Here is an 18,936-nt window from a genome sequence, read left to right on the forward strand (position 1 = left end):
AAGGATGATTCAAAAGGTACATGTGGGATAAAATGGAAAGTAAAGGAAAGGAAGGGCAATAGGAGGGGGATTTGGAGAGAGAGAGCTAGGGAGAGAGATTTAATAAAAGAGTGAGAAATATATATAAACATGTAAAACAGGACAATGAGAGAAAAAGAAAGGAAAGTAAATATTTGGTGAATAATCAAGAGAATAAACAACAAAATATATTTTTAATGATTAGGGTCAGGGGGATTATAGAAATTCAATAATAGTGTTAGAATAGTATGGCCAAATGAGGGTATGTTCAATTAAAGAAACAAAAACTGTTGAGGATCTTGTAAGACTTGAGCTGTCGGGGTGGGGTGCAAACATAATTGTTTTCCCTCCCAAAATTTAAAGCTGATTCTATTTACATGAGAATACATATTTAAAGGCATTTTATTAAAAAAAAAAATTTTTAAAACAAAAGTTTGAGAGAAATCTACAGTGACACAAAAATCAGCTAGACTTTTTTCCACATCTTTTGTTCATTCTGGAAGAGAGAAGTTCACATGTATCAAGGGCACGGTGTTAAGAATATCGTGTTTTGAATTTGGAAGTGCTCTGTATCTGTTGGTTCTATCAACCAAAGTGACATGACCTTGTCAGAAGAAAAAGAAAAGTGTGTTCTTAAGTCATTATTTGAAAGGTCTATTGTCGACTTAGTGCAAGTGTGCAACCAAGTGACGGAGGACAAAACGGGGTTGCTTGATTTTTTAGCGACATCTTCTTGGCAATGATTGCGCTTTTGAGATTATTCTTGCTTGAATTTTTTAGCATGGTGTTTTGTCTATTTTCCAAGATTTTCAAGAGAATCTCACTTCTTGGCAATGGGCCTTTTTGCTCTTTTTATAATATTCTTGCATGAATGTTGAGGCATTCATGAGCTTTTTTTTAGTTCTTATTTCAAGAGAATTTCATAACTTGGCAATGAGCCTCTTTGCTCTTTTTAGTTTTTGTTTTTATATTTTTTTAAGGGTCTTTTTTTCTTTCTTTTTTTTTGCTTGAAAGTTCAAGCATGACCCTTTTTGATAAGAATTGAAATAAGAACTTGGTAGGAAGTTTTCATGCTCTTTGAATAGTTATCTTGCTTGAAATCACACTTTTCTCATTTTTGTCCTTTTCTCCTTTATTTTCCCTCGTATCATTTGTGATAGACTTCTGCTTTGATTGCATTGCCATCCTCCTCCTCCTCATACATGTATTCTTTCTCATTCTCTGTAGGTGGTTTCAAACCGCCTCGATCACACGAATCCCCGTTAAATTACGGGAACTGTTTTCGGCTAAAAAATACCCATTAATTATTCCTGCATTCACACCGCCCCGAAACATACCCTTCGGGATAAGTTCCTGTTGTTACGAGCATGCGCATAGTATGGTCTTATGAGCAGGCAAGGCGCGAGATTCAAAATCACTAGCCCAGCAGCCACCCACAGCTCCCGCGCCCAACGACACGCTGGGCTAAAAGTTCCCGTAATTTGCTTTCACATCGCCAAAATACCTGCGACCTTGGAAAAATCCCTGCGAAAGTTCTCTTAATTTCGCCAAGTACCTACTATTTAGCGGGTATTTTCTTTCGGGGAGATTACGCGTAGTTTGCTTTCACATTACCAAAATACCTGGTATTTTCTGATCGGGGTAAATTTCCCGATCAGAGAATAACTTCGAGGCGGTCTGAAACCACCTTTTCTCATTTCTCTTCTCTTCATTCTTCTCCTAACCCCCCCCCCCCCTCATCCTCCACCTCACTTCCCCCTTCATATTTCCTCTCCACTTGTTGTTTTCTGTACCTTTCTACTTCCTCCAAGAAAGGAGATGAGAGAAAATCAACCATACGAACAGAAGCCTTCTTTGCACACTTCTGAATTGCTGAAAATGAAAATGAGTTTGATCGTCTAAAGTCACATGCACAGTGGCATACATGTGCATACTTTTCAAGTAAAACAAATAACTGAATCACATTTCATTAGCTTCTTGTTTTCATACATTGTTTATATTTTTGTATTTTAGGGGAATCCCCAGCCATGGATGAGACCTTAGAGGAAAAGAACTCTACTGCCCAGGACACAAATTACGGTTTGTTGAAAACAATTTCTTTTTAACAACTTTCTCTTTTAAAGTGATTGGTTAACATTGGTTTGACTTTTAAAAAATCTGAGCTAGAAGGTCACACTTGTCACCTGTGTCTGTGATATGTTCCAAAAATGAAGCCCAGAAAAAATTGCGTTCGAAAATGATTATTTAGTGCTTCAAAAATTGAAATATAAAGTGACCGGAAACACCATCTTAATTTCATCCCATACACTTATATGTACTATTTAGGTGTTTATAAGACGCCTATTTACAAAATCGGGGTTTGCCTTGTAGTTTTAGCTTTTCATTCTCAAGAATGGTTGTTTTCAGGGTTTATTAGTTCTAATACATGCACTTGAACACATGTTTCATCTTTGTTTGAGAATTTTTTAAATCAGCTGCTCACAAAGTTAAACAATACCTTTAAGTTGCCTCTGTTAAATAATGTTACCTGATGTTGTGATAATTACAAGGTTTTGTTTGTAATCCGTGTAATTTGTTATGCCATTTTATACCTTCTTTGACAAATGTGATGAAGATAAAAGTTTTCCACTGTTGATTTCTCATCTGAGACGAGCACATAATTTCCAAAGTTCAAAGAAAGCGGCGTCTTCTTCAGAATCCTCAATGCATTTCGGATTAACTTTGTTAATTTGGAAGTGTTCACAAATTTTGTTTGTTGTGTTTGTTTTTTATTGTTATGCATGTGCTTGTATGTTTGTGTATTGTTCATTTTATAATAACAACACAAGGAATAAAACAAGCTTTAATGAAAACCCACTGAAAGAAAAACCCAAGTCGTAAAGACTGAGGCCCAATAACTCATATACATGTATTTCAAGTGGTATTTTATTTCTATACTATTTTTCTTTATAATTTATTCATTTACATATTTGTTGGTTGGTTATTTTGGGTTTTTTTTTCATTACTATTATCTTTTTTCTTCTTCACTTTTTTATATTTAAGTTTTGAGGGTGGGGGATTTCATTTATCTAAAGCTTCAATGCCACCCAGAACATGAGCATGCTGTGATGCAGATGAACACCCCTGAACTACTTAAAACTGGCTGTGTAGTCCTATAGCACCAGAATACAAGTACTGTCAGTTGCTCCTTGTATACTCGACACATGTCCTGGGACTATTTGGAGCGATGTGTCATGGACGAGATCAGGGAGCCTTTCATAAAGTGATTTTGTTGTGATTTTAACTGACTGGAGCTGCTTTCAGCCAATCAGATGCAGGGATTTCAGTAGCTTATAACAGATCAGTGAAATTCACTATTTGTTGAACATGAAATGCTCCCAAGGTTTGCAAGAGAGTCCATTGCTATCATCTTGTATGAATCAGTAAAGAGCCCTGGAAACTAAAAAAATAAAAACAATAATTTTACTGCAAAACTGAAATTATTTGGGTGTTTCATAAAATCTGTATTAAAGTCAGAGTGATTTTAAGAATGATTGGTGAACCTGTCCTATGTGCTAAATGATCACCAATGAAAACTTATTGGTGAATATCATTCTAATACCACAAGAAGGGATCACCAGTCATTCTTAAAGTCGCTCTTAAGTTACGAATAGCTTTTTATATAATACCCACCCGTTTGCATTACCATTTTTTCTATTATGATGTACAGTCTATGGAGGTGTGATGTCCACACTCCCGGAGGGGCCACTTACATTGACGAGTGGATACCATGCGCGACCAAAAAAACACGTAAAAAGGATGTCTTTTTCACGATAGGGCACGTTACGTACGTAACGTGATAAGGGTGTCAAAAACACAAAAATAATGAAAAAAGGGTATCTATTTCGCTAGGAAAATTACGTGTTTAGGATCGAATTTGCGGGGATGATAAAACAAAATTCAAATGTTTTATAAAGGATGTCCTTTTTGCCCCAACACTTCGCGTTTAGAGTCCGATTTGCGCGAGGTGTAGAAGGGGTCGTACTAAACCAAATAAGGTAAAGCCGACGACCGAAGGACCCGTAACAATAAAACATTCCTGTACTTGTTTAGGGGTTCATTTCAGGGAATATTTGCCAAGAGTATATATCGTTTTGTTTCCAATACTTGTTAAGGGTAGGGTTTCACACGCCAATACTTGTTAAGGGGTGCATTTTCAGATTATGGAAATTACGTGTTTAGGGTGCTTTTCGAGACCATATGGTCGCGCATGGTATCCACTTGTGAATGGAAGTGGCCCCCCCGGGTCCACACTACATGTATACTTGATCATACATACACTGTATTAAATTGGCTTACCCAGCCATGTTGGCCTACATTTATAGTTGTAGGCTACATACTGCAATGAATAGGCCTTTTGTGTTCATTTGGGTGGTTTCTAATGGAATAATTCATTCTTTTGTACAAATCCAGACATGACTTTTAAAGTTAACTTGACTGTGAAAAGGCAATAACAGATGCTACCGGTATATACATGTACTAGCCCAGACAAGAACTTGTACAAAAAACAAAAATAAAAACACCTGGTAAAATTTATTTCTGATTGGGAATGTTACCACTTTCAGAAAAAAACGATACTATTTTGGTCATAGGGGTATGATGAAGATGATTAAAATCACAAACCTATTCATTTCAATTCAATTCTTTTTATTTAATTTCCATTCAAACCTAGGATTAAAACAGATATTTTTTTTTCCTTTCAACTCGATGTACATAATTTTTTGTGAAACCGTACCCAGATGGCCCAACAAGACCAACAACAACAAAAACAACAACATCTCTCGTGCACACTCAATTTTCCACTTAGCTCCCAAAGGATATTGAATGGTACAGTCAAATTACAATTTCCGGTCTCAGCTTCCGTCTCCAGGCCAAATTTTAGTCAGCTTGGGGAAGCTTTAATGGTCGTCATGGCGATTTATCATTTTCTCTTGTTTATCATTTCCTCTGATTTCCGTAGACCTAGGTTATGGTGTGGCTTTGATCTCTTTTGTTAGATTTTCAACCAAATCTTTGATTTAGGAAGCTAAGATTTATTTCTTTACAAAGTTGTGTGTATTTTTTAAGCAGACATGTATGTACATTCACAGAACTTTATTAAATTAGGACAGAAAAAAAAGTTAGATGTTATTCTTTATTTGAAGATTCAAGTACATATCGAATATCAGAAACGACAGTCATGTTAAAAATACTTCTTAAACTATATTTGCTACATGGCAAAGTTACCATAGTTGAAAACTAATATGAAACACGCTTTTGATCTGCAGAACTCTTTGAGCGAGGAATTATTGTTGGACACTATTATTAGCCTTTATAGAAGGAAACTTTAATAGCAGGTTAGAATTACAAACTCTTTTTTGCCCTATTGAAGAAAAAGCTTTTAATTTATGCATACCGGTATACCATTGCAAATTCATGCACATATTTTCCAATTTTATCACTAAATATCAGGGGGAAATGGTTGAAGCAAGTATTGTACGTATAGGGGGTCTTATGAAAAAAAAAGAAGAAAGATACTTGCAATGTTCTTTGGAAGTATCAGTTACACTTATTGTCTAATTGAATTAAGATTCCAAGGGCAGTCAGAACTAGTTGGGAGCCAGACTTGTGGGCTACCTACAATTACTCAGGAATCAAGTCTTAATCAAAGGAAACACTTGGACGTCCATGATTGCGCAATGATTAAATACAACAACTATTTATAACAAAATTAATTATACAGCATATTAATTGTTTGATGAAATTGCTGCTTTACAGATATGTTGTGTCCTGCATTGTACAGCTCCCCTGTTGGCCTACAGAAGTATTTATGTGAATTAGGGTATATTTTCTGTATTCAAAGTAGGCCTACATTGCAGTATCGTCTAGGCCAGCCATTCTCAATTAATTTTGTTCAAGCGCCAAATTTCTTGTTGAGAATCTGGACTGCTCCACTATCCAACACGCGGAGAGCGAAATATTGTGGTATGGGGGGGGGGATGCAGGACCACTTGAAGAGCAGAAAGCCTTTTAAATGGCCGAGATGGGTTCTCAATCAACAGAATATATAGAAATACCAACATACTACACACAACTTATTTTAAAAAATGATAAGTGACTTGCTCAAATTAGTGTTAATTATTATGTTTCTGTATTAAAGTTTGTTCTTGATGAGGGTCATGTTTAAAAAAGCAAAGCGGATATGTTGATCAGTGGTAGAGCGTCAGCCTCATGAACGGGAGGCCGTGGGTTCGATCCCCAACAGAGTCATACAAAAATATATATAGAAATGGAACCTTCTGCATTCTTGCTTGGCGCTCAGCATTTAGATTGGAGAAGGGTAGTAATAACATACATGGAAATGCAGGGCCCGCTGAAGTTCCCTAACCGAAATGACTACCTGGGTAAATAAAACATAATTATGATTATTGTTGTTATTATCAAAAGCACTGTTCACAAATCTATGTTCACATATTATGTACATAGTCTTTGAATTGTACCAATCGTAAATGAATATATTAAATAGATCCTCCATAATAGGGGTTATCGAATGCGAGATTCCACAAAATCAGAGGAAATCAAATAGCATTTAGATTTCAAAAAGAGCTGAGTTTTTATTTTCCCATTGTAATTAAATGATCAAACCTCAATGCCAGATTAATAGTTGATCAACCTTTTATTTTCTGGGGTTTTTTTTTCTTTTCCTTTTCTATACCGGCTCCCACGCGCCACTCCGGAAGGCTCGGTGCGCCACAAATGGCGCGCGCGCCACCGTTTGAGAATCCCTGGTCTAGTGGTTCTGACATGTGACTCAAGCCCCAAGAAAGTTGCGGGTTTGAAACCCAGCCATGACATTATTTCCTCCAGCTAACAATTTATTTGCATTGTGCTGCATTCAACCCAGGTATATTGAATGGGTACCTGACACGAACAACCAAATGATTGTGATATACATACATGTAGGTGTCCATCATTTTTAATACAGTAATGTACATGTAGCTGAAAGGGTGTTTCTCAGTTTAATTTGAAACTGATGGGGCCAATTGAAATGTTTAAAGATTTTAAACAGCAAGACCAATAATTCAAACGAAATATTTCCATGAATTAAATTGACAATGGTCGCTAAAATTCCAAATTACTAATTTATTTTTGTGTATTGATCAGTCAATACATGTATACATGTAATGAGAATGCAATGGAAGTTGGAATCAATGATGACATTTGTGATTTCCCTCCTTAGTGTGAAAGGGTGCCTGTGCACAACTCACCTGGGAATCTCAGTGTGAACAGGACCCACCTGTGTTGCCAAACCATCGGTGTATGTCGTCCCCTTAGGCGAAGGCTCCTGCGTAATTTGATGATTCATGTTATAAAGCTGCTAGTGACCGTGATCTAATAGAAGCGTGTAACGCACTGTATGTGACGTCACATTGAATCACACGGTGTGCCCGGCTGCCAATTTGTTCGGTTGACCCTCCAATTTCAACTCATCAAAGTTTTATCATGGAAATTTGAGTTTTTTTCTTCAGAGCTGCCAAGCACTTGCTCATTTTCAGTATTTAGTACTGAGAATAGTTATTCTAAAGAGTCAGTTTCATTTGTTCTCCCTTCTTTTTTCCAGTACTTTTTCCTCACCAATATACTGGTTTTCAACTTATAAATTACTGAAATATTCTTGTTCAGGTTGGCAGCCCTGTTTCTGGCTTCAACTTTCATGATGGGAGCATGTCAACCATTACCATATTCAAAATTTAAATGAATTTAATAAAAGGTATATTCTACACTTTTTGGAACTATGTTGACCTCATTCTCATTACTGGCCCCATTGCAAATATCACTTGTTATTCTGCTATCAGATGTTAATTATTTAAAATGGCATTGACCAACAGCTACAGTGTAGTGCATTTTTAAAAAATCAAGTTTTCCATTAAAGTTTGTATTTTAAAATTTTCATCATCAATAATTGGTAGTTTCAAGTTTTCCCTTGCAGCTTGTATTTTTACAAATTTCATTATTGATAATGGCTAGTTTTATACAGGGAAAAAGATTGCAAGGGGGGTGGAGAAAATTTAAACTGGAACCAGAAAAGGAGGGGCTCCCTGGAAATACCCATTCAGTACAATGTTAAAGCTTACCCTATGTTGTAGGTTTAGGCAGTAAGTTGTGAAAAGTAGCCCTTGAAAATTTACAAAAAGATTTTTTTTGCCTGGTTTAACACCTTTCAGACCTTGAGATCATAGGAAGGAGAGGGGGGGGGGGGGGGTCAGAGAGATTTTTGTTTTTTCATGTTACAGACCCCCCCCCCCCCCCCCCCCTCTCCCCAGGTGAGCCACAAAAATAACTCCTGCATAAACAGATCACATGGGCCACATAATGTTCAGGGTTGTTTTTTTTTTTACAGGGGGGTGGCCAGGCAAACAATTCCCCTTGGAGAGAGGCAAATGACAACAAACATCTTCCCAAATGTCATATTAGAATCATGGGTGGATTTGAACCATGGACTTCTAGGTCATAATTCTGGGTTTAAATTCCACTGATCAATCCAAAAACTTCAACCTCACAAGGAAGCCCCATCAGGAAAGGTTTGACAGGTTGCGAAACTGGTCATCCTACATGTATGTGCTTACAAATATTTAAAGGACAAGTCCACCCCAACAAAAACTTGATTTGAATAAAAAGAGAAAAATTCAACAAGCATAACAGTGAAAATTTCATCAAAATCGGATGTAAAATAAGAAAGTTATGACATTTTAAAGTTTCGCTATATTTCACAAAAAGTTATATGCACATCTCGGTCTGTATGCAAATGAGGAAACTGATGACATCACTCACTCACTATTTCTTTTGTATTGTATTATATGAAATATGAAATATTTTGATTTTCTCGTCATTGTCATGTGACTTTCATTCCTCCCTGAACATGTGGAAATCCATTTTTTAAACATTTTTTTGCTTCAGGCAAGGAGGTCCTAATCGTTGAATTCGTAAAAATTGAAATATTGAATAATTCAAACAATAAAAAACAAAAGAAATAGTGAGTGAGTGACATCATCAACTCTCTCATTTGGATGTAACTGGCTCGTTCATATAACTATTTCGTTAAAAATAAGCGAAACTTTGAAATGTCATAACTTTCTTATTTTACATCCGATCATGATGAAATTTTCGGCATTGTGCTTGTCTGATTTTTCTCTATTGATTTAAATCAACAATTTTCTGAGGTGGACTTGACCTTTAAGAAATAATAATTTTGTATTATTTCTTTTGAAAGGTTCTTTAACATTTATGTCGCTGCAACTTCTAAAACAGTTTGGGTGGTCTTTTTCGCCTTAGGCTGGGCTGTGGATCGTGCACTCGTGCAAGTGTGATGACAAATTAACAATGAACTAGACCACCTGTTGCCATGTTCCATCTCTTGCTCATGCTGTAAATCTGCTAATGACTTAATAGCTCTTGCTGATTACTGCCTGTCAGATGGAGAAAGCCTGTCCATACGATAGAAAAGGGAATTGAGGGGTTGATTGTTTGAAATATCTATGCAACAGTAAAATAGGAATAAAAGCAAGACAGAAATACCGGTAATCAAAAGGGGATAGATATCACATGCCCATTTCATAAAATATTTTTTGTGATAAAATTTTTTTCAATGCTATTGAAATCATTTGATTTGATTGGATGATAGTGAACTTGTTATGATAAAAGTTTGTGCATAATAGTCATTATGAAACGTGGCCCTGGGGCCTATGGTCCGTAAAGAGTTATGGTAACTTTGTCATTATTGCAACTAACAGTATAACAGTGCTTAATCAGCATCAGATCACAACTGAGGACATGATATGGCAAAGTTTCTATAGTTAAAAAAAAGTCTTTTATTAAACGAACCCACGGCTAGACACTGGGATATTACAGAACAGTATGTATACTTGACTTCTCTTCCATATATTTATATTGCTTTTAATATTGATTAAAATCTCATGAGTAGACGGGGGGGGGGGGGGGGGGGTGGGGCAGTCAAATACTGTACACATGCATGGCCAAATTATTTCCAAACACCCCCTAAACAAGTTTTTCTCTGTGTGCAAAATGACCCCCTAAACAAGTTTTTCGTGAGTTTATTAACACATTTTGGCCCCTAAACAAGTTGGCGCCAGAATATGACCCCTAAAACAAGTTTTGTCTTCTTGCTAACAATATATTTGAATATACTGTAGACAAAACTACATTCATGGTATTGCATACCCCCGATTGCAGTTAAGGTTAAAATACCACAATCAGAAAAAACCTAAACACTTTTCAGAAATGAGGAGGAAAAAACCCCGGGTTGACCCCGCAATTGACCATTGACCAGTCTTTCAAAACCACCCTTGTTTTTGATACCCATAACAAGTGCATGCGCGGCCCATGTCCAAAACTGAAAAAAAAAACACCCCTTTAAACGCATATTGGGGGTCACGCGTGTTTACAGGTTACAGCTAAAAATGTTAACAGCAGCCATGCTGGGCTAAAAGTTCCCGCAATTTGCTTTCACACTGCCAAAATATCTGCCACCTTGGAAAAATCCCCACGAAAGCTCTCATCAGTTTGACAAGTACCTACTATTTAAAGGGTATTTTATTTCAGGGAGATTATGCATAATTTACTTTCCCTCTGCCAAAATATCTGGAACTGACAAACTTTGAGGTGGTCTGGAACCTCCTGTTGGGTGCAAGCACCATAGGGCTGTTCAGCTATCGATTTTGAATCGCGCACCTTGCCTGCTAATCAGACCACAATAGGTGGTTTCAGACCGCCTCGAAGTTCGCCAGTTCCAGGTATTCTCTGATCGGGAAATTTACCCCGATCAGAAAATACCAGGTATTTTGGTAATGTGAAAGCAAACTACGCGTAATCTCCCCGAAAGAAAATACCCGCTAAATAGTAGGTACTTGGCGAAATACGAGAACTTTCGTGGGGATTTTCCAAGGTCGCAGGTATTTTGGCGATGTGAAAGCAAATTACGGGAACTTTTATCCCAGCGTGTCGTTGGGCGCGGCGGCGTGGGTGGCTGCTGGGCTAGTGATTTTGAATCTCCCGCCTTGCCTGCTTATCAGACCACACTACGCATGCTCGTAACTTCGGGAACTTATCCTGAAGGATGTGTTTCGGGGCGGTGTGAATGCAGGAATAATTATTTTTTAGCCTTAAAAAGTTCTCGAAATTTAACGGGGATTCTTGTGATCGAGGCGGTTTGAAACCGCCTAATTTTGCACAATCATAATTTGAGAACTACAGACTACCCCAAAAGTCAAAGTGTCTGCTTTGAGGTGGTATGAATGTGGAAAATAATTATTTGATAATTTTTTTTAGCATGATGCCTGAACAAAGTTCTCGTAATTTAATCTCGGTATTCTGGTGGCCAAGGTAGTCTGAATACACATATTGTGTACAGTGCATATCACCGGTATTTACAGACAAGAAAACAAACAATAACAAACATTTACAAATGTGAAACTATACACACTTTATTTCTTATTCCTTTTCTAATATTTTCAAAATATGTATGTTATGAGTGATGAAAAGTAATTTGTAGCAGACTTGTTATATATTAAACCGACTATTTAGTCACGCTATCAAAAAAATTTAGGAGGTAAATAAAACTTTAACGAGCAAGAAAGAACATAAGTTGCTGAAACGTCAGAGCCACATACATGTTAACTTCAAAAGCATTCTTTATTAATTTATGCCTGTGAAGCATAGATCTTCATGTATTGTGACTCATAACTACATGTAGATGTATTCAACTGTTTTGTAATGTACATAAACATTACAAGTTTATTTCATTTCAATTAGAATCTAATATACACAGGTAGGTGTCATGGAAAGAACAATTAATTAGGTGTTAATAACTTGTGACACCAAGTCTCTAGTTTAATATGTACATTATGGGTGTGTAGCAAGGACTTTGGCCCGTTCACATTCTGTCTCTCATACCTCTTTCAGACAATTGCTGCTTGTGCTACTCCATCAAAATTTTAATTACTGAATGTGCCAAAATAATAATCAAGTACATCAGTGTGATGTTTTAGGAGCACTGGATGCAGGCCATGTAAAAACCACAGAATTTGTGATTGGTGTACATGTTCATGTAGCACCGCAGTTTGGGACAAAACTCCACTCGTGGTTTAATAACGATCACTCGTTGAGTTCGCTCGTAATCAAGCATTTATTAATTTCAGTGGCTGAATGCATTTAAAGGACAAGTCCAACCCAACACAAAGTTTACTTTCAAGAATAAAAACAGAAAAATTAAACTTAAAACAGGGGCGGATCCAAGGTTTTCCAAAAGGGTGGGCAAATTTTTTTGAGGAAATCTTTGACACGCCAAAAAAAGGGGGTTTTTAACCACAAATCAAGGATATTTCGTACCCGATTTGACAAGCAAAAAAAAAAGTCTTAAAGGAGAATGAAACCATTGGAACAAGATAGCTTGTGTGAAAACAGAAAAATCAAAGAAACAGATCAACGAAAGTTTGAGAAAAACCAGACAAATAATGAGAAAGTTATGAGCATTTGAATATTGCGATCACTAATGCTATGGAGATAGCAAATTAGCAATGCGACAAAGATGTGTGATGTCACTTGTGAACAACTCTCCCATTTGGTATATATTTCACTAGAATTGCCTCTTTTATCACATCAATCCATAAATAATGTGTTCTGTTTACATGAGGGCATGTAATACATATTTTTTAAGAATCATGGGATCCACCAGTGTTCAAAATTTTGCTTACTTTCACAAAACATTTCCTGGTCAGTATGCAAATGAGGGTCTAACATTATCAGCCCTACTATCACTCGTCATGAATGGGGATTTATGTGAGAGTATACTACATTGGGTTGTACATGATGCAAGCCTGAGATGTGTTGTCACGGCCAATTAAACCAGCTCTTATCCTAAGGGACCCTTTCCTGAACACAGTAATGCCTGTCGCTCTGGTAATTACAACATTTGTGCAATGTCAAATTAGAGAGCCAGCTACATGTATGTACTCCACACAAATTAGCCTACGGCGACCCGAAACTCTGTCAGAAATGTATCCCCCCTCCCCTCCTCTTTGGCAAGTGTCTGATGACCAACCCCACCCCCTACATTGCAACAATTACACTTTGTATGTCGTTTATATCTAGTTTTCCCTCATAATAGCTCGCTTTGATAGTGCATGATTCTATGATATGACTTGGAGCAGAGAAAAAAAAAAACCCAGGGTATTAAAGTTTGAAGGCTCAGTCCCAAGCATGAGTTGTCATGTTGGTTTGACATGTCGAGGGGGGATGTCGTGAGCCGTCACCGAGCTGCTGCGTTACGGGCCTGCCCCAACTGCCTGCCTGTCTATCTATCTGTCGATCCAACGTGTCACATCTGACATTCACCGTTACCCCTATTAAAAACTCCCGAATACAGATGATAACAACAGCCCTGGTGCAGTCTCCGTGCTCGCCGGCACCCATTTGCTGCATTATGACAGGGATCACACACCAAACCTCGTTATCATTTTATTCGGCATCACTCGCCCTTATCCTCACTGACACCGGTACTTGTGTTGTGGTTTAGAGAAGCAGTCGGCTTCGCAGCGTAGCTCTTTCTTTATACCCCTTTCGTCGGCTCCAGGGAAAAAAAGGGGGTCGGGCAATTTGGTCGCTATCGTTGCACTTCCTGCGAGTCTTACCGTCTGTCGGAAGGGGGCTTCTTGTTTGTGGTTTTCCCCTGTTTCGCTGTGAAGAGTGGCCCTCAGCATGCTTCTCAATGGTATGTATGCCCATGTGGCGCTATCTCTGGCTAATTGATGTGTGTAATACACACTCTAAATGTGCATGATGAAGGTGTCGGGTCATGTGTGATCCACTGATAATTTATGTTTCATTACGATGCTATTGGCTTTCACATGAATATGATGTGCTTTCAGAGGAGGTGTGCGGATGAAACTAGATTGAGATATGATCTCTCAGAGATAAGTGATCGTCGCCCAAATAAATATATGTGTATTAAATTCCATTTGTTATTCATTAATTACTTGTTCACTTTTTCATTGAAATCGAGGGGCAGTTTGGCTGTTTCAGTCATTTCCTTCATATTCATAGTATCAAGTGCAAAATTTCCTTAAAAAGTTGAATGATAGTTGCAATAAGGCACAGTGATTTTTGAATCCATGGTGCAGTTCTAGGGATAATTTATATAGGATAGTCAGTGGGGGTTAATGACAACTGTTAAAAGCTACTGAGTCCGTATTGAATTTGATTGGCCCAGCACAAGTTAAACACTTAGAAACACCAAAATAAGATGGTTAATCATGGTCTTGTTTTCCATTTTTGTATTCAAATAATTTCAAGTTCTTAGATGGAGATCAATCACTTTCACTTGAAAGGCCCATATATGTATTATTTTTCATCAACTTTGGAAGGGGTATTTACAGACCACCATACCTTGGGCATGTATACATACGTTGCAAAAGGTTAATACATTATTCATGTATTGTATTCAATATTCCAGATATCTTTCTCTGGGACACATATGCACACACTTGCTGTGATTCAGTAGCCTTTTGGAGAAAAGGTCAATGACCTGTTAAGGAGAAATTTACATTACATTAACTTGCCAACAATATGCATATCATGTATATTGGCCAGCAATTGAAATTGATCTGTATGTAGATAAAATAGACACTCATATCTGGGCATTGTATAGGCCTACTTTGTATCAAACACCAGCTTTAATAGAATATGACTGTTAATATTTTGTTGTTTATTTCACAAACACATGTAGCCCTCTGTGCTTTGAATGCCTTAAGGCCTGGTCACACCGCTCGAGCGTTGTTGGAGTGGTAGGAAGAGAGGGTCGAATTTCGCTCAAAAAAATTGGGGAAAATATCGAAAAAAAAAAAAAAAGCAATCGAAATCGAAAATGGAGAACGGTGATGATTGTTTCTCTCTGCTCCACAACCGCTCCGACAATGCTCGGGCGGCAGGCCTTTACTGTGACTGCCAAATTCCAAGATCTCATTTTGATCCATCCAAATTTTAGGATTTTTTTTGTTTGTTACATCAGGGATGTGATAGGGACCTTTTTCCAGCTTTGTTTACATTTAACATAGAGTATTACCAGTATGCACATTACAGAATAAGAATGTAGAGCGCACGTTCTCATAGCTGCACATGATAGTTTGCAGTAGCTGATCAGAAATAAAAAAGTATATGCAAATATTGCTACAGTTTTTGAGCAATACATTTGATTCAATATAAAAAAAGGTGAAATGCTCAGCTATTATCAAGCTAGTAAATCATGAATAGCAGGTAAAAAAAGGGAATTTACAGAATGCATACTGTTCTTTAAACTTGAATACTTTTTAAATTTATATATGAAGAAACAAGCATGTTTGAATGGTGAAGTTGTAGCTTTTCTTTATCTACTTCAACATCATCAATGGTTTTAGATTTCAATTCATGAATAAATTTACATACATCTTGATGAAAAAATGTAATTTTGCCAAATTCATACATGTAGTTGTTTACTGTGTTTTAAGCTGTCTGTTTTGGTGGGTTTTTTTGTGAAGGGGGGGGGGGGGTCACATAAGCAAAACTGGTAGTCATATATTCTCTTTTATGAAAAGCTTATATCCATATGAATAAAAAAATGCTTTGACATTAAACACTTCACAGTACTTTGAAGGCATCACTGCATGATCCTGCAGTCTTTCAGAAACCACCCATTTGCTGGGGAAAACTGTAGGATCAAATTGGACCTGACTCGGACAGGAAGCTGAGTGTATCGTGGGAGTTGAAAAAGAGGACCACGTAGTGTCACTCGTAAGCAGAGAGCTCGATAAAGACCAATGACAAGCAGGAACAAGGTGGGAGTTCAACATGATCACTTGCGGAAGTCGCTCCCGATGTTCCTAAAATTTCGTTGGTGCGTTGCACGTGTGGGCAGTACTGGGGAATGTTGCTAGTTAGAGCCCACGTTGGAAAGTGACATGTGGATGTTAAAGAGAGGGTTAGGTTTTTGGTTATTTAAGGTCAAGTCCACCTCAGAAAAATGTTGATTTGAATCAATAGAGAAAAATCAGACAAACACAATGCTGAAAATTTCATCAAAATCGGATGTAAAATAAGAAAGTTATGACATTCCAAAGTTTCGCTTATTTTCAACAAAATAGTTATATGAACGAGCCAGTTACATCCAAATGAGAGAGTCGATGATGTCACTCACTCACTATTTCTTTTGTTTTTTATTGTTTGAATTATACAATATTTCAATTTTTATGAATTTGACGATTAGGACCTCCTTGCCTGAAGCACAAAATGTTAAAATAATGGAATTCCACGTGTTCAGGGAGGAATGAAACTTCATTTCACATGACAATGACGAGAAAATAACAATATTTCATATTTCATATAATAAAATACAAAAAAAAAGTGAGTGATGTCATCAACTCCCTCATTTGGATGTAACTGGCTCGTTCATATAACTATTTTGTTGAAAATAAGCGAAACTTTAATATGCCATAACTTTCTTATTTTACATCCGATTTTGATGAAATTTTCAGTGTTATGCTTGTTGAATTTTTCTCTTTTTATTCAAACCAAGTTTTTGTTGGGGTGGACTTGTCCTTTAATGAAAAAATATGCTTTTATTCGATTTTGTACACGCTGATTCATGCATCATCATTGGCCACTTGTGAAATATTGTAGAGATTGGTTAGATTTATCGCACACAATATAAAGTTGCAATTTTGAAGATCTACTTTAGCTTTAAATCTATGAAAATTGACATTTAAAATTGAAAAAAAAATAATTGTAACATCATTGTTCCCTCTTGTTTGCATACTGCCCATGATATGAATATATTACTGTTTTGTGAAAACAAGCAATGGAATTTAAATGTCAGAACTTTCTTGTATTTTTGATATTGATGAAATATTCATCATAACAGCTTAAATATTGATATGAACTTTTTTGGAGACTGGCCTTTAAGCTATAGATATGGCTGCCAGTTTGTGTCATCTTTCACTTGACAGATACTCTTGGGACTATTTTGGGGATGGAGTTTATATCAGAAGTCTTGATTCAATAATTTTGATGTTATGAGGAAGGCTGAAGGATTGCATTGTGTAGTACATATTAAAATCTGTTCTGCCCAAATATTTTGGAGAACCTTCTTTTTATAGCAACCACAGATTCACTCACAAAATAATTATTTTAAAAACACATTGATAATGATATGATACTATTTAAGTATTTACATTATGTGAAACTCTCTTTACTGAATATTTAAAAAGGAAAACTTTTAATTCAGACAAATCTATACATTTGAAGTTTAAAACAAAATCACTGACTTTTTTCAAGTTAAGTCATATCATTTTTTGTGCCATCATGCCTCTATTTCAATTTAGGGTAAGATTATTTGGTGCCCACATGGATATGCGCTGGCCCCTTATTTGTTTTGAGCCCACCATTATTTCTACACCTGTACAAAATCATGAATATGAATTATGTTCAGAAAGTTCTTGCATGCCCATGTTGCATTGTGGAGCGTTGTGGCCCAGTGGATTAGTCTTCGGACTTTGAAACAGAGGGTCGTGGGTTCGAATCCCAGCCATGGCGTAATTTCCTTCAGCAAGAAACTGATCCACAATGTGCTGTACTCAACCCAGGTGAGGTAAATGGGTACCGGTAGGAAGTAATTCCTTAAAAAGCTGTGTGCGCTATGAACGCCTAGCTTAGCCGGGTAATATAGGAGCGCCTTGAGCACCTAACAAGGTGGATATGTGCGCAATATAAATAACCGATATTATTCTATTTTATTCTTGAGACCAAAATGTCGCTGAAGGTTTTTGCGCAGATCTCACAGCTCCCTTGATGATTTGATTTATTTTGAGGATGCAATTGATTACAAAATTTCTATGCGGTTAAAGTTTGTGAATATATCAGGTTAAAAAGCCAACAGATGTTGTGGGTTTTTTGTAACCAGGCAAGGTCTAATTGAGCTGTATCAAGGTTTGAGCATATACAGTCATCTAAACCTTCGTGAAAGGAAACTCTTTGATTTAAGAGAGAGAATCGGTTGTTTTAGGTCCATGCATTGATGCTTATGCAGACATCATCTTTAGTATTCTTAATCGGAAAGTTATCTCCAGCAAAATTTATATGAATGGAAATGAAAATTACCTTGAAAACTTCATTCAAAATCGGATTGCACCTAGAAAGCTATGACATTTTATAGTTTTGCTTATTTTTTGAAAAAAGAAATCACTTGTGTGCATATTCTGGTCGGGATACACTGTAAAAAAAAAAAAGAAGTGCTAATTTAGCTCTTACAGTGCTTGTATAGTGACTGCACTACAAGTGCTGATTTTCTAGTTTAAATTTGAACTAGAAAAATAGCACTCATAGTGCAGTCATCATACAAGCACTGTAAGTGCTTAAATTAGCACTTCATTTTTTACAGTGTACAAATGAGGGAACCATTGAATGTCATCTTCAAATTCCCCCCCCCCCCCAAAAGAAAAAAAGGTCACTACACTCTTGCAAGATTAGGATGTTAAATGATGCTCAAATATATTTTACTGACCTTTGATACCAGGCTTTAAAGATGAAATAACAGTTATGGTAATGATCTCAAAATGAGTTCAAACAGAAACCTATAAAATGACCACCAAAGTGTTTGTATGGATAAATAAAAAAATATTTGCCGAATGGCTCTGGAAAACAAGATGTGTAATTGCTGAGAAATGAGCAAAATATCATGGAATTCCATCAAAAGCCAGGTATTTTTCCAAACAATATTAATACACTGTCCTACATATGCCTTTTTGTGTAAGTGATCATCAGAATTATTGGTTTTCAGTTAAGATTGCATGATTTCAC

The 18,936-nt window shown here is 36.7% G+C and overlaps 1 protein-coding gene across 2 annotated transcripts in view; it reads left to right on the forward strand.

Annotated features, from left to right (window-relative positions):
* The window catches only part of LOC121430831 (zinc finger protein PLAG1-like), a 120,945-nt gene that overhangs the window by 16,798 nt on the left and 85,211 nt on the right, over positions 1-18,936 (forward strand). For both annotated transcript variants that reach the window (XM_041628248.1, XM_041628247.1), the window contains exon 3: positions 2,032-2,097. In XM_041628248.1, coding sequence (XP_041484182.1) covers positions 2,032-2,097 — 66 coding nt within the window. The remainder of the gene's footprint in view (positions 1-2,031; positions 2,098-18,936) is intronic.

This window comes from Lytechinus variegatus, chromosome 17 (genome assembly GCF_018143015.1).
Source record: "Lytechinus variegatus isolate NC3 chromosome 17, Lvar_3.0, whole genome shotgun sequence".
In the NCBI taxonomy this organism is placed as follows: domain Eukaryota; kingdom Metazoa; phylum Echinodermata; class Echinoidea; order Temnopleuroida; family Toxopneustidae; genus Lytechinus; species Lytechinus variegatus.